General features: G+C 55.4%; 2 protein-coding genes across 4 annotated transcripts in view; both read right to left on the bottom strand.

Moving 5' to 3' along the window:
- Positions 1–53: 53 nt before the first annotated feature.
- Positions 54–3836, bottom strand: LOC114070527 (gastricsin-like). 2 transcript variants are annotated; one of them, XM_027907993.1, is made up of 9 exons: positions 3593–3835; positions 3161–3314; positions 2641–2758; positions 1916–2034; positions 1384–1583; positions 1133–1255; positions 775–919; positions 497–595; positions 59–345 (listed from the first exon to the last, which is right to left on the bottom strand). In XM_027907993.1, exons 1-9 carry the CDS (start codon positions 3646–3648, stop codon positions 193–195), a joined length of 1167 nt encoding a protein of 388 aa, XP_027763794.1. In that variant the 5' UTR covers positions 3649–3835; the 3' UTR covers positions 59–192. The 2 variants fall into 2 exon arrangements, with proteins under 2 accessions (XP_027763795.1, XP_027763794.1); XM_027907994.1 differs by lacking the exon at positions 497–595 and having other exon boundaries at positions 54–345; positions 3593–3836.
- Positions 3837–8220: 4384 nt separating this feature from the next.
- FRS3 (fibroblast growth factor receptor substrate 3) overlaps positions 8221–14931 on the bottom strand; it is an 8856-nt gene continuing 2145 nt past the window's right edge. Inside the window, exons 4-7 of one of the 2 annotated variants that reach the window (XM_027908001.1) lie at positions 12893–13054; positions 12195–12352; positions 10864–11234; positions 8221–10830 (exon numbers count right to left, since the gene is read on the bottom strand). In XM_027908001.1, the coding sequence (XP_027763802.1) occupies positions 10347–10830; positions 10864–11234; positions 12195–12352; positions 12893–13054 (1175 nt within the window). In that variant the 3' untranslated portion in view covers positions 8221–10346. Of the gene's footprint in view, positions 11235–12194; positions 12353–12892; positions 13055–14931 lie in introns of both variants that reach the window. The other variant, XM_027908000.1, reaches the window with a different exon arrangement.

Here is a 14931-nt window from a genome sequence, read left to right as displayed (position 1 = left end):
GGGAGGTGGGAGGTGATTTGGGATGTTGTGGTTTATTGGTTACAGGAGACACTGTGAGGACACACTCACACGGGAATCCCGAGGGATGGGGAGTCATGTGGGCAAGTAAAGGAACATGGAGGTCCCTGGGAATGCCGTGGCACTCCGGCAGTGCTGGGCCAGGAGAGGGGCTGGCGGTGCTGCCCCACTGCCCTACGCCGAGCGGGCGAAGCCGACGCGGTTGTAGGCCATGTCGAAGATGGTGTAATATTCCTTGAGGAAGACGTCACCCAGGATCCAGAGTGGCTGCCTGTCCTGGGAGGGCAGGTAGGTGACCTCGATCCCAAGGGTGCAGTAGCCGTTGGTCTGTAAGAGGGGAACAACAGGGAGTCAAAGAAGCAATGGGACCCTCCAGCTGGGCTGCAGGGAGGGAGGACATCACTGCTGGTCACGGAGCTCCAGGTCCTCCCCTGGCCCCCCAGAACTCTGCAGGAGAAGCCCCCCAGCTGATACGCACGTTCAGGACGTAGGAGGAGGGGTAGAGAGGGAGCTGAGCACCGCTGACTGTGAAGGTGATGGGAGGCATGTTCTCGATCTCATCACAGTCCACTGCATACTGTGGAGAGGGGGAGAAGAGCAGATTAGGGCGGGACAGCACCCCCAGTGAGAGGAGAGATACCCTCATATGCCAGGGGTAGGTGCCACATAAGTTTTGTGGGACCTGGTTGAGCCCACAGCTCTGACTCCCATGCAAGGCTCCCGCTGCTCCACACCCCCCAGAATCCCTGCACTCACTCCATAGCTGGTCTCCTGGGCACCCAGGGCCTGCAGGATGCTCTCGATGTACTCCTGGGGCACAGTCAGTAGGAAGGTCCCCGTGTCCACGATGGCCTGGCAGCCCTGGCTGCAGTAGCCTGTCACTGACTGCCCAATAGCAACCCTGGGAGGAGAACAGGGGGAAAGACATCGCTTGAGGCACCCGCTGGCACCTAAACGAGTCTTGGCTGCATCTGTCACTCTGGGGTGCCCTGAAACGCATCCAGCCTGGAGCCTGTGCCTGCTGCAAAGAGCAGCTGCATCTGGGGGACAGCTGTGCCCCCTCCTTCCGTGAGCTGCCCAGGGGGGGATGCCCAGAGGCACAAACACCACTCACTCTTCAAGTGTGACCTGCCAGTAGAGCTCCTGGGTCACCTGTGCCCACGTAATGGCCCCGTGGAAGAGCTGAGGGTCGATTCCTCCCAGAACCAGCTCTCCCCCGTACTGGTAGGTGGGTTGGCTGCAAAATCAGAGACACAGCAGCAGAGATCAGTGTGATGTACGTGGGCTAGAGAGGGATAAACCCACAAGGAACCCTCCTGGGGACAGGCAGGGGACACAGTGCAGAGCGTCCCGGCGGGTTTTTACCGTGAGAAGTAGAAGCTGAAGATGGGCTCAGCGAGCTGGTCCTGCTGCAGCATTCGCTGCACTGCTGTGGGCATCCCTCCCACTGCCAGGGCAGGGTAGGCCATTCCCATGATCCCATCAAAATCGGCAAAGTAGAAAGGCTGGGTGGGCTCTTCCGTGCTGAGCCCGAACTCCTGGTTTGTGACGGTGATGTTCCGGATCTGCAGGGGAAGGGGAGGCCAGGTCAGCACGGCAAACCTGAGCAGCCTTGGGAGGGGTGGATGATGCTCTGGAAGACCAAGAGCACTGCAGGGTCACAGCTGGTGAGAACAGCACCAGGCAGCAGGGAAAATTAGCATGAACTGGGTTAAAACACAGTCGAAGCCCAGCTGGGTGACTGAGGGTGGCAATAACCACTTTGCATCCGTTCTGCCCACGGTTTGTCCAAGTCTTGGCTACACAAAATCTGCCCTTAGGCTGCCCCGGGGCTCCTTCCATCGGGACACCCAGCTGGGACACAGCAGGCGGCAGGACAAGGACGGGGTGCCCTCACCCTGAGCGTGTCGTAGCCCAGCACGACGGTGACGGAGCCGCTGCCGTAGGTCACGGTGTAGGTCTGGCCGTTGGGGGTGAAGGTGTCAGACTCACTGGGCTTGAACTTGGCGTGATTGACTGGGAGAGAGAGGAGGGGACATCCTGGGCATGTGCTCATCTGGCTGAGGTGGGATTTCACTGTCAGTCACTCTGCTGGGATAAGGCCCAGGAAAGCAGCTTCCCTGGCAGGGAGCGAGTCCTGAAGGGCAGAACAGGCTGTTCCTCTGCCTTGTGGGACTCTCCCAGGCAGGTTTGCATCCCAGTTTTGCCTGGATGCCTCTCCAGGGATCACAACCACAACAGCCACCCAGCAAAGCCATTGGCAGTGAAATCCCATGGCTCTCCTACTGGCAGAGTGACATGGGATGAGCTCTGCTGGGAGCAGAACATCAGCTCCACTGGTCCTGGCTTTGCTCTTCCCTCTGCCCGGCTACGGAAGGGCAGGCACCACCACTGAGCTTCCTGGGGTGGCCACAGGGATTTGCCCACCTTCTTTAGCCAGGCAGAGGGCTCTGTGCTTCCCAGGGAAGGCACCAACCAGCACCGGGGAGCAGCTATCCCAGACCAGCATCCTGGGATCACTCCTGGTCTGGCACTGCTTGTCCCTGGCACCACTGGGCTGTGCAGTGCTCCAGGGTGGCAGCTGCTGCTGGCTGCTACTACAGGCACACCAGGGGTACTCACAGCAGGCTGGGCTCCTGCAGTCGATGGAGGGCACCCAAAGGTTGGAGGAGCCGGTGTCGAAGAGCACCAAGAACTTTTGGGGGGGGGTCCCGATGTTGATCTCCCCGAAGTAGGAGGACTGCAGGGAAGAGACGGGGCACTTCCATTGGCCAAGGGGTCAGGAACAGAGCAGGCTCTCACCTGGCATCCCAGCGCCTCGCAGGGTGGTGAGGAATGCCAGGCCCACTCTTGCCAATAACCAACCAGGCAGGAGCAGACTGAGCTCTCACCCTGCTTGTTCTCCCAAAAGACGAAATATGAAACAATTACTGTGTTTTTTTTACATACAGAAAGGCCTCAGTTTTCATGGCTGGGGAAAAGCTTCCCTGAAGTCTAAACCAGAAGCTTAGAAGAGTGGCAGAAAAGCAGATTCTCGCTCTGGGAGGCTCTGGGGCGATCAGATCGCTCCAGCAGCTGGGAAGGAGGAAAAGGGGAACGTGGTGTGCAGAGAGGCAGCCAGAGGAGAGCCTGGGGTACTCACATCCAGGTGGTTGGTTATCGGCTCCTTCACAACGTAGCCCTTTTTGAAGCCGTATTTCTTAACTGGATCATACTTAATTTTCTTCAGGTAGTCACCCAGCACTCCAGCTGCCCTCATCTTCTCCCGTATGGACTCACCTTTCTTCAGCTGGATTCTGCACAGAGGGAGGAAAAAACCCAACAAAACACAGCAGGAAATCAAGAGAAGATTTGGGCGTTTTCAAATGCTCAGTTCTCTGGTCTCCTTCAAACCCTGCCACAACAGGAGCCCTCTGGGTGCCCGGGGATGCCCTCCAGCGAGGGATGCAGCCTGGGCTGGGACCGCAGAGTGGCGATGCCAGAGCCACACCTGGGCAGGTGGCCCTGCAGGTCAGGGCTGCAGCCAGGCTCTGTTCTCTGCCCTCTCCCGCTCCTCCTGCTGCGGGACACCCACCTCACCAACCCCTCTGCGAGCTGGAGACACGCCAGGGCCAGGACGAGCCACTTCATGGTGCCGAGCTGTCCACACACACCCTGGGGCGACGGCAGCGGCCGGGCCGCCCGGGCTGCCGGGTTTTATAGCGGGAGGCAGCGCCTGCCCTTATCTGCTGACCTCCAATTTCCATTACCACTCGTGCACCCCCGGCCTCAAGGGCTTCTTTGTGCTGCGGGCCACGAGGCTCGCGGGGAGTCTGTGCCCTCAGCGGGGCGCTGGGGTGCGAGATCAAAGTGCTGCCATCCGATAAGGGGTCAGGAGCTTATCGGGGAGGAGGGACCCGACGTCACCGCTGGGCGATATCTGCGCTCGCCAAAACCTGTTCAAACCTTTCCCCCGGGGACAAAGGCGCTCGCGGCTCTCGGCGCGGGATGGAAACGCTTTGGTCTGCCCTCCTTCCGCCCCGATGGACGGGCGGCTGCCGGCGGCCGGGCTTTCCCAGGACACGGAGAAAAGGGCTGGAGAACACCGGCATCCCTCTCCTGCTTTGTCCCAGGTGGTCTCCGGTGCTGCTCTGCCTTCAGGCCTTCTCCTCTTCAGCAGCCTCCCAGCCCTTCGCTCTCTCCTCCTCCAGGAGAGGAGCTGGTTCCCATGTCACGCACTGTTCGTTATCTGGACAGAAATCACGTGTTTGTCCATTTATTTTATAATTTTGTGGAGCACCCGATTCCCTCCCCATCCTGCATCTGAAGGCAGGTTTTGTGCCTCCCTGTGTGGGAAGGTGCAACTCACCCACAGGGGAAGCCCCCGGGGTTTAACCCACCCACCGCCTCCTCACACCAGCCCAGAAAGTCAGAAAATTCCTTGTTTGCTTTTATTCCTGTGGAAAAAAAGAGAGAACCACAAACATAGACTTCCCAGATTGCCAACAAACATCCAAAGAGACCAAAATGTTTTCAGTTATAACCCAAATATTTTCCAGGAAATGGATCAAAATGGGTTGGGTCATGACCTAAATATTTTCTAGCAAACAAACCAAAGCATTTTTGGTTATAACCTAAATATTTTCTGGCAAATGGGTCCTTACCTTCTCAATTACAGCCTACATATTTTCCAGAGCTCGTCCAGCCCTGCTTGCATCCCCAATACAAGCAGCCTGGCTCTTCCCAGTGGGGAAATCACCCTCTCCATCCTCCAGCATCACTATCGCTGCTCATCCCGTGTCAACGCTCCGCACAGATTTCATTCCCTCGGGAGTACCAGGGAGTGTGTGTCCTTTGCTGGATATTGAGACTATAATAAAGCAATTATCTTGTTTGCCAGCAGGATTGATAGAAAGATCAACTTATTAAGATTGGATAAAAGGCAAATTCTGGCTGGAAGCAAAGTGTGGTTATCAAAACGTCAATAGACCGGCGGTTCCCGGCACAGCCCCCCCTGGGCTCGGCCCTGCCACCAGGCAAAGGAATAAGGTGCCCTCTCCAGCACACACACATCCCACTTTCTGGCACTTCTTGACCCGAAGTTGGGCAGCACTGAGGTGTTGAGTCTAACAGGAATCATGGATTTGCAGTTTCTAACATCAGATCCAGCATCCCCACGGAGCAGGACTCGGCCAACAGCTCCTTCCCAGGCAGGGCTTCCCTCAGGACCAGGCCCTGGGCATTTCCCCTCCTTTGCTTTCAGTTTCTCTCCTGTGTTGGGGCCATGACCCAGCCCACACACCCCCAGCTCCAGCCCAGGGAATCCCATCTCCCTTCGCATCCCACGGCTGACTCCACCACCACCCACGCAGGATGTCAGGGGCCTGCAAGGAAGGTGGAGAGGGACTCTTCATCAGAACTGGAATGACAGGACAAGGGGGAATGAAAGACAGTAGGGTTAGATCAGATTTTTGGAAAGATATCTCCCCCTGTGAGGGTGGGCAGGCCCTGGCACAGGTTGGGCAGAGAAGCTGTGGCTGCCCCATCCCTGGAAGTGTCCAAGGCCAGGTTGGACGGGGCTTGGAGCAACCTGGGCTAGTGGAAGGTGTCCCTGCCCATGGCAGGGGGTGGACTGGGATGAACTTTAAGGTCCTTTCCAGCCCAAACCATTCTGTGATTCCATGATTCCGTGAAGAAAGCCGTGGGGGAAGCTTTGCCCACGATGGCATGGGTGTCCCTGAAGCAGCTGTGTTTATGAACCCACACAAGCTCATGGATCCTTTACCCAGCGCTGCAGGAGCTTGTTTTGGTGCTTTATTTCCAAAACAGAGATTACAGAACACAGGTGAACACTTTCCATCCACATTAAAATAAAGGCTCCTCTTTTCCTACACAACCATGAGAACAGCACCTGAACTAAATGGTTGGGCTCTAGGTTGGACATTTGACTTCCCAAACCAGGTGAGGATCAGCCACTTCATGAGGATGAGAACCAAAAGGGTCTCCAAGGGAAGCTGGGAGGAGTTTGAGGTGACACTGAGGCATCTGGGCCTTTCAATTGGAAAATCACATTCACTTAGGAAGAAAAACAAATTAGATCCCTTCTTTACAATTAGCCTTTTCCACTCCCTGGCCTGTAATTGCCAACTTCAAAGCTCTCAGAATTCTCCCTAATGAATTCACCTTCAGTAACAGGAACCTAAACCTGTTCTGCTGCCTGTGTGTGGAATTTCTCAACAAGCCAAGGTTGGGGGAAAGACAAACTTCCCAGAAAGACTGAGGGCAGCCCTCCCAGAAGCTGGATTTGGGCAATGGGTTCATTAACAACCTCTCATTAATGATTTTTCACAGGCGAGACACCACCCAAGAGGGCTGAGCAGCGTCACAAAGAGGGACAGCGGAAAGATTCCAGGAGAAAATGGCTGAGAGAACAGGGAGCTGCAATACCACCCCTGGCTTGGTTTGTGTCTCCAGTGAACAGCAGGGCTCAGTTAACAAAACCAGCAGTACCTCAGAAATAACGAACACATTTGGGTCTCTTTGCAGAGATATCGACCCTTTAACCCTCACAACCAGCCTCTCCTTTGCCACCCTCTCCCTGTAAGGCAGGTACACTCACAGCTACTCCAACCTCCTTCCCTGGGGGAAAAGCAGGCACTTAAAATGGGCTAAAAGAAAAAAAACCAAACCCTCCCACGATGAGACAACAGAGCACTGGGAGAAGCTCCATTCCTACAGCAGGTTCTTGGGAAAGGGAAGGGGAAAAGATCTATTTATGCATTCACCAGGGAAGAAATCTGATTGATTAACTCAAACCTCATCAAGAACCACTCGAGAAGGTTAGGGCAGTCGAATTCTCCCTGCCCAGCCCAGGGCTGCTCCCCAAGCCATTCCTCAGCTTCAGTCCTAGAGTGAAGGAAGGAGCCCCCGAAGGGGTGAGAGGACTCGGGTTCCCCCCTCACCTTCCGTCCCAAACCTGGATTCTCCTCTGGAACCGTTTCCCCCGTGGCCACTAGAGGAAGCTGCGGCACCGCGCCGGGAGAATCCCAAATGTGCCACCTGTGCTCCGGGAACCGCGGCCCCAGCGCCCGGACACGGCTCCCGTCCCTCCCTGCCTGCCACACCACCCGCAAAACCGACTATGAAGCAGTTCTCAAAGAGTCCTGGCCACTTAATGCGGACACAGCTCTTGGGAAGTTTTCCAGAAAAGCAAAAACAAAAAAAGTGTGAGAATCACTGGGAGGGGAACACGTGCACCCCGAAAGCCGTAAATCCAACTGCCTTCCTGGCTGCCTGCACGACACTTCCATGGCTTAAACGTGCAACAACCCACTGCAAATAATGAGCTATGACTGGCTTTTCATTCCTAAAGCTTCCCGGGGAGTTTGGGATACCTCTGGAGCGGAGCCTGCTGAGCCAGCAGAGCCGAGCTCCAGGGGGAGGGGGAGGACACAAGGGGACACGGAGCAGAGGATGCTCCACACTGGGAGCATCCAACATCAACTCCATGCCTTCTCATCTTTAAGGTCAAGGAAATTCTTCTCCCTTCCTTAAAAGGTGCAGCATCTCTGGTATAACTGGGAGAAAACGTGTTGGAGAACAGCATCTCTGTGGGAGCAAATCCCCATCACCACTGCTTTCAGTGTCCTCTGGGAGCACTGGATTTGCCAACGAGGAGAGGGAGGCCCACGTGGGACAACCTAAATCTGGAGGACGTGAAAATCAGCAGTTCAAACGATGCAAGCCAGATTTCCCAACACAAAGCTCATGGGGAACCGCTGACATGGGATTGCAGCCAGGAGCTCGATGTTTCTGAGGAACACCAGGGAGAATTCCCTGATCCTGGTTGCTCACAGATGTGCAGACCCTCACACCAGCCTCATCCCACCCCTGGGGAGACGTGGCCAGGCTGGTGGCCACAGGCAGCACCCAAAAGCAGCCCCAGCCCTCAGCTGCTGCCACCCAAGGCACAAACAGCCACCCACCAGCACCATCCCTGGAATTCAACCCACCTGCAAACCCCCTCGTGGGAGTGGGAAAGGGCACTCACCTCCTCCTCCATGGAAATCCTCATTTCATCTCATCCTCACTTCCCTTTCTGGGGAAAAAGGGAATAAGTACTTTGCATTTCTCAGCTCAGGTAGTGGAAAGGCAGGTTCATACAGAGGCTCCAGAGGGAGCTGCTGGTGCTGTCCCAGAGGGTGACACTGACAGCTCAGAAACTCTTTATTTAAATACTTTATTTAAAGCTTAACGCAGTTAACTTTTATATATATATATATAGATAGATATAAACAATTTCTTCTCTCACTTCCCTAAATGAAAGCTGGATTTAGGAGGATACATTACTTGGGGGTTTGTTTTTTCCTTCAAATAATTTGTTATACATATAAAAATATATTACTTGGGTTTCCTTTCAGTTATAAGTGACACAAGGGTCAAGGTGGACAAAAGAATGGAAGACAAGCACAAGGACTTCCAAAAATAAAAAGAAAACCAGTGAATTTAAGCATGTGGCACACCTGGAATTTATAGTGCAACAGCAAGCCAAGAACTCCACGTTCTGCGACACAAACATGGCATCACTCAGACTTGGATCACACGTCCTTGCTCCCAACAGGGTCACGGCTCAACAGGACATTACAGCACCAAAACCCAAAAAGGCTGAACTTCCAAAATCTGGAAATCAAGTTCCTGGCCCTCAGAAGCAGGTTGGAACGGGGTGATCGGGGTCTTTCCTTTTTCATGGACGTCAACACCAGAAAACATCAAGGACGAGGGGGGGACACGAGGTCTGGTAACGTCTCTGCAGGGAGCGGGACCCTCGCTGAGACTGCATCCAGCTCCCGAGCCAGGAGGAGGATGGATACAGACAGCAGGAAGGAGGGACCCCAGAGCATCCCAGAGCACTTCTCTCCACTGAAACAGGCACAGAGTAACCCGGGGAGGGACTGAGCTGCAGCAGGACACGCGGAGAGGGCTCGTGGGACATCCTGGAGCAGGACAGGAGCAGAGACCCCGCGCAGAGGCAGCTCAGCCCAGCCCCGGTACCAAGACAAAGATCCACATCAAAGGCCACAAAATTTACCCGAGAGCCGAAATTTAGCCCTTCCAAGCCCGTAGCTGCAGGAAACAAACTGCACATTCACTCACAACACTGAACAGAGATTCCTCAAGGCCCAGCCAGGCACGTGGGTGGAGGCACCGACTTTGATACCACTCCAAGCTCAGCTGCCCGGCGGCTCCACTCCCACTCCCACGGCTCCCATACCATTTCCCACCCACCCTGTGACAGCCAGGCCCAGTTAATGCACTTTTGATTCCCAGCTGCAATTTTCCCCAACTTTTTTTTTTTTTCCCTAGTTGGTGGCTCAGCAAAGCCACCAACCTCTTCTGAGCCCTGTCCCCCAGACCGGAGCGAGCCACAGCCAGCACACGCTTCATATTGGCACCAGTTTGGCAGTTAACTGGGAGGCAAAGGAGCATTTCATAAACAAGTAGGTAAACAAATAAATAAATCGACAACACTTCTGAGCAGCTGCCAAAAAGAACCCTTCAAAAAGCACACCGGGGTATGGCACAAGTGAAGTTTTCTACACCAAACCTCAAGTCTCTCTCATGGTTGTGGCCTTTCCCTCCTCTTTCAAAGCAGGAAAAGGAATTTTAGGATTTAGGAAATCAGGTTTCTGTGATCACAGTGTCTGCCCATGGCTCTCTGTCCTCCTCGTTTAATTTCAGCTGCCCAATTTGAATTGAATCTGAGAAAAGGACAGAAATATAAAAGGCTTCAAGAAAACAGGTTAGCGGTGAGGGTGGAAAGGCCACGGCATGAGCTCCCTCATCACCAGGGACCAGGGAAAACACAAGGCAAACCCCGAATTTGGAGGGGCCTGGCTGCAGAGCTCTTCTGGAGGTGTCAAATCCGCGGGGAACAGGCTGGATTTGCAGCAGAGGTCCTAAAGCAGCTCGTTTTTGGGAGAAGGCCTCCCCCATGCCACTGCCCTGCCCTGCCCTAACCCACACGAGTCTGTGCCCACACAGTGCCAGCGTTACTCCTGGCACCTCCTGCCCGAAATTTAACCTTCCGAGTCGCCAAATATCCCAACAAGGCTTCAAAAAATGAACGACACGGAGACAGGGAGGGGAAGACAGACAGAGAAGACAGACAGACGAGCCTCAACAGCAGCTGCAGGAGCCCTGCCGTGCCCCCGGGGGGAAGGGGCAGGCAGGGAAGCAGAAGGCAGTGGCGAATGGAAGTCCCAGCGGGCAGGGAGGGCACCGAGGGGCAGGGCCGGAGCCGCGACGCGGGGCTGGCACTCGTGGGGCTGGCACTCGTGGGGGGAGCCCCCTCAGAGAGGCAGGTCAGTGCTGTTGTGCCGCGTTTTCCGCGAGGTCCCGTCGTCCCTGGGCAGTGCCCGCTGCAGGCTGGACATGGCCGCGGTCTTCTTGAGGTCGATGACGGCGTACGAGCCGGTGCGGCGGGCGGCGGGCGGGGCGGGCGGCGGGGCGCGGGGATGCTGCTCCCGGTGCCCCTCGCCCGGCTCGGCCTCCAGCTCCACCTGGATGTAGTTGAGCTGCCGGGGGGGCTCGGCGCGGGGCCGCGGCAGCTCGAAGCTGAACACGGCGGGCAGGCGGCGGGGCCGGGGCCGGGGCAGGAGGGCGCTGCGCCGCGGGTCCCTGCGGTTCTGCAGCGGGGCCTCCTCGCCGGCCTCCTCGGAGAAGCCGCCGGGGGACGGCGCGGCCTCCTCGTCCCGCCGGGCGGGCTGGAGCTCCCACACCGGCGGCAGAGCCGGCAGGTTCTCGTAGTGCAGCAGCGCCGAGCGGCGCTGGGAGGAGGAGGAGGAGGAGGAGGAGGAGGTGGAGCAGCAGCCGCCGTCCCGCCGGCACAGCCCGGCCCGGCACAGCGCGGAGCTGCCGCCCGGCACCGGCCCGTTGAGGTTCTCGTAGACGCACTGGGGAGAGGGACACCCCCCCGGGCACTCGTTGTTGTTGTTGTTGGGGGGGCAGAGGGGCGCCCCGCACTCCCGGGGGTGCCGGCATGCCCGGCGGGGGCCGCAGGAAGGGCCCAGCACGAATTTAACCTCCCCCGGCTGCAGGAAGACCTGGGGGTTGCGGTCTTCGAGGGAGCGGCTGTGGTTCCTAAGGGGGAAAGGAGGGTGGGCTTCAGGCAGGGAGTGCATACAGTGCCGGCCCCTCGGCTCCTGCTCCCCACTGGCCGTGTTGACGTAGGTGTGGGACTGCAAGGAGAGAAGCAGAGGGACAGTGAAAGGAGAAGAGAGCAGAGGCAAGAGCAAAGCAGCCGTGAGCAGCTGAGAAACCACCAGGAAGGGAAAATTCATCAGTGGCTGGTGAAGCAGGAGGAGATGGAAGAATTTCGTAAGTCGAGAAGGTTTTGGGAAGCAAAACGGAAAAGCCGTTTTAGGATTTGTGGGCTGAAGGAGAGACAAAAAAAGAGTCCACCTGCAGACACACATTGTATGTGTCCACATGGTTGGACATCAGCAGGAATTTCTTCCTGGAAAGGGCTTTCAGGCATCAGAAGAGGCTGCCCAGGGTGGAGTCTCCATCCCTGGAGGTGTCCAAGGAAGGACTGGACGTGGCACTCAGTGCTCTGGGCTGGGGGACAAGGAGGTGACCGGGCACAGGGTGGACTTGACGGTCTTGGAGGTCTTTTCCAACCCCAGTGATTCTGGAATTCTGTCTGTGTCACACTCAATGCACGTGGCACAGAGCAAAAAGCAAAGCCACTTGCAAAATATTTCCTCAAGTGGCTCTCACGGGGATCCTGCAGCCCTCACATCTACCCAGGCCTCCTGGGGGATGGTTTAGACAAGCTGGATTTTGCAGGGGAAAATCCTACATTCTACAACTGAAAACACACAGCTGAGCATCAAAAATGAAAATAAAAAAGGGTCTGAATTTGGGGTGCATTTGCACAGCAGTTTAGGGGCTGTGTGGCAGCTCACAGGTAACTGCCACCCAAATACCAGTGGATTTAGGACAACTCGGTTGGCTTTGCCAGGCTGATGTTCTAGTGAAGTGTCAGAGAGCAGGAGCCTCCAAGAGCAAAATGAAGTCAAGAGAAAAACAGAATGACAAGGTGTGAGGGTCCCCCGAGCTTTGAAGTGGGAGAAACCCAGACCTGCAGAGCAAAACCAGCTGCTTGCACCCACAGAGTTTAGGACAGGCAGGTTTACCTGCTCCTCAGGCCCAAGGAGGGGATGAGTTGAGTCTTCCCCCACGGAGGAGTGTCTCAGGCTGCTCACCGAGGGGTGCCGGGCTGAGGAGCAGGACAGGCTTTCTGCAGGGAAGCTGTGAAATCCATTGGGAAATCCTGGGACAGTGTACCCCAGACCTGGGGGAGGATCAAGGCAGAGGAGCATTAGATTGGTACAAAATAAGAGTTATTTCACTTTGCTGCACCCTGGAAGGCAGAACCAGCCTGCCTGGGGGAGATCCCACCAGGGAAGAACCCAGCACAAACCCAGGGGGCAGGGCTTTGTTTAAACATGAGTCACTCCTCATGGAGACAGGAACTGAGTCAATCTGAGTTATTCCAGAGCTGGTTTCATGGAGAAACCACCTGACCCTTGTAGGTCCTGCTTAGGAAAGGCCACCTAGCAGTGGCCCAGTGAAATCCAACCGAGAGGTGACAACTCAGTTGACTATTTGAAGGGGTTTTTTTGTTGCTGTTTCCTCGGAAACAAAATTCCACCCAGGAAACAAGCGGGGCCTTAAAACAAACGTGTTGCATGGGGTACACGTGGCCATGAAGACACGGGACAGCACGTGGCACAGATCCCTGGGCTGCACAGGGCAGTCTGACGGGAGCTCTGCCGACATCACCCCATCTCTGTGTGCCCCCTGCTCCTCCCCAGACACAGAGGGCTCTTACTGCTGGGGGTCTGGGGGGTCCGGGCCAGCTCCCGCTCCGTGGGGTGACTGTTCCTGGTGATGACAACAGGCTCCTCCACCACGTTGATGCTGTTACACTGCATCAGGTCCTGCAGCAGATTGAAGATCTCCTCTGCTCGGGAGCACTTGAAGGCAAAAATCCCTGCACAGTGACAGAGAGGAGGCTCAGAGGAGCGAGGAAGTGATCCTGCTTTTACAAGAGTACAGGGAATTCCTGGCTCTAAATGAACAGGGGATTCTGATTGCCGTGTGTAACACAATCAACCCACAGCTGCAGGAAAACAACCAACAGCCTGTGGATTATTCATGAAATAATCACCAGAAATCATGGAATCCCAGAATGGTTTGGGTTGGGAGGGACCTTGAAGCTCATCCAGTTCCACCCCCTCCATGGGCAGGGACACCTTCCACCAGCCCGGGTTGCTCAGAGCTCCGTCCAGCCTGGCCTTGAACACCTCAACATGGTGTTATCTGACAACAGCCAAGCCCACAGGTGTGGAGGGACAGGTGAACTGGTCTCCTTTCACCTCTGATCTGTGTGAACTCCCCTGGCACCCCCTGCAGTCCTCACTGCCAGGGAAAGGCTGGGCAGTGGCTCCTTGGAGCTGGACTGGGCCCTGTGGTGTGTGCACGTGAGGGAGGGACAAGGACATCACCCTTTTAAAAATCCCTGCAACTAAAGAGTGTGTCCCCAAAGGAGCAGCCCAGACCAGTAACCAATCCCAGGCTGGCACACACACACACACCAAAGCCATAGCAACAGGAATGGCATGGCAACAAGGGCTGCTCCCAAAGAACCAGGTTTGCAAGGTTCTGGCCAAAAAAAAACAGCTGGAACTGCCTTGTGTCAGGTAGGAATCAGCATCAGGAAGGAGCCCTCCAGATAAAATCAATAAGCAGAGTAAAATCCTACAAGGAAGGGAGAAAACGCATCAAAACACATCACTCCTTCCCATTTCTGCTTTGAGACTGATGAGTGTCAGCTACAAATTTTGTAGTATGGGAAGAGCTTTGCTGCTTCACCTCTGCCTGGACCTGAGCAGAGCAAGCCACACATGGGGCAGAATTTTAATCACTGCATTAAACTGTAATCACCGATCCTCACCCTGCAACAGGCAAAACAGAACCCAAACTCCCACCACTGATAAGCACATGGCTCCAGGAGAGGGAACCCCCACTTAAATAAATATTAAAAAGCAGCATATGCCACTGCAGATTTGCACAGACCCTGAACACTCATGTGAGTCCTTCTGGATACGAAGGAGTTTACAAACACATTGTTAGAACGAGGAAACAACTTTTTTTTTTTTTTTTCCCCGGGGATGCAGATGCCAAGAAAATGTTCAGCTCTTTAAAAAGCAAGAGAGACAGACTGGTAAAGGAACTAACAGGCACCATTGTAAAACTGGAGACTATTCCCAGTGCTGCTGATGACTTGGCATGTACTCCTGGGTGACTCACTTCCCTCCTCCACGCACAGCATCCCCGTGCATAACATCAGGGAAACGTAGAACTCCTCTCCTCGCTGTCACAAAGTGCTGCTAGACCCCAAATGCAGAGCTTTGGGCAGAACCAGCACTGACCACGGCAGGGGGAAAGCACCGAGGAGAACAAAACGTGCCCAAACCACTACTGCCGCCAACATGCTCTGTGGAACGAACAACCCTAAGAGGGACCTGCAGAAAAGGTGCAGGAGATGCCCTTTTGCTTTACCCGGAGTTAAAAGATGTTTAACAGCTTCAGCCTTGCAAAAAGTGCTTTCTAGATCCTCAGGAAAGCCCTGCGACCAGCTGGGCATCGTTTGGCACCGGAGCACAGCGCTGGCAGTGTAACAACCTCTCTGGCATTAAATACACCCCAGAAATGCCTCACCAATGCACCAGCGAAATGATTTACACCGGATTTACACCCAGGTCCTGAGCCACAGCGATGTCTCACACACACATGTGTTTTAAGCACACACCCCCTGTGGCATCCTGGGCAAAGGGGCTGCAGGGGAACCTGTTGCCTGACTAGGGG

Source organism: Empidonax traillii, unplaced genomic scaffold, assembly GCF_003031625.1.
Source record: "Empidonax traillii isolate 1590-97213 ecotype Southwest subspecies unplaced genomic scaffold, ASM303162v1 scaffold1592:size87286, whole genome shotgun sequence".
Classification (NCBI taxonomy): Eukaryota; Metazoa; Chordata; class Aves; order Passeriformes; family Tyrannidae; genus Empidonax; species Empidonax traillii.
Note: the sequence above shows the minus strand (reverse complement) of the source record. Positions and strands in the feature narration are given on the sequence as shown.

Coding starts and splice junctions, on each gene's coding strand:
- LOC114070527 (XM_027907993.1), bottom strand. CDS start 3,648: ATGAAGTGGCTCGTCCTGGCCCTGGCGTGTCTCCAGCTCGCAGAGGGG. Junction 2,759..3,160: donor CGATAACCAACCACCTGGAT/GTGAGTACCCCA, acceptor TCTTCCCTGCAG/TCCTCCTACTTCGGGGAGAT. Junction 2,035..2,640: donor CTGCAGGAGCCCAGCCTGCT/GTGAGTACCCCT, acceptor TCTCTCTCCCAG/TCAATCACGCCAAGTTCAAG.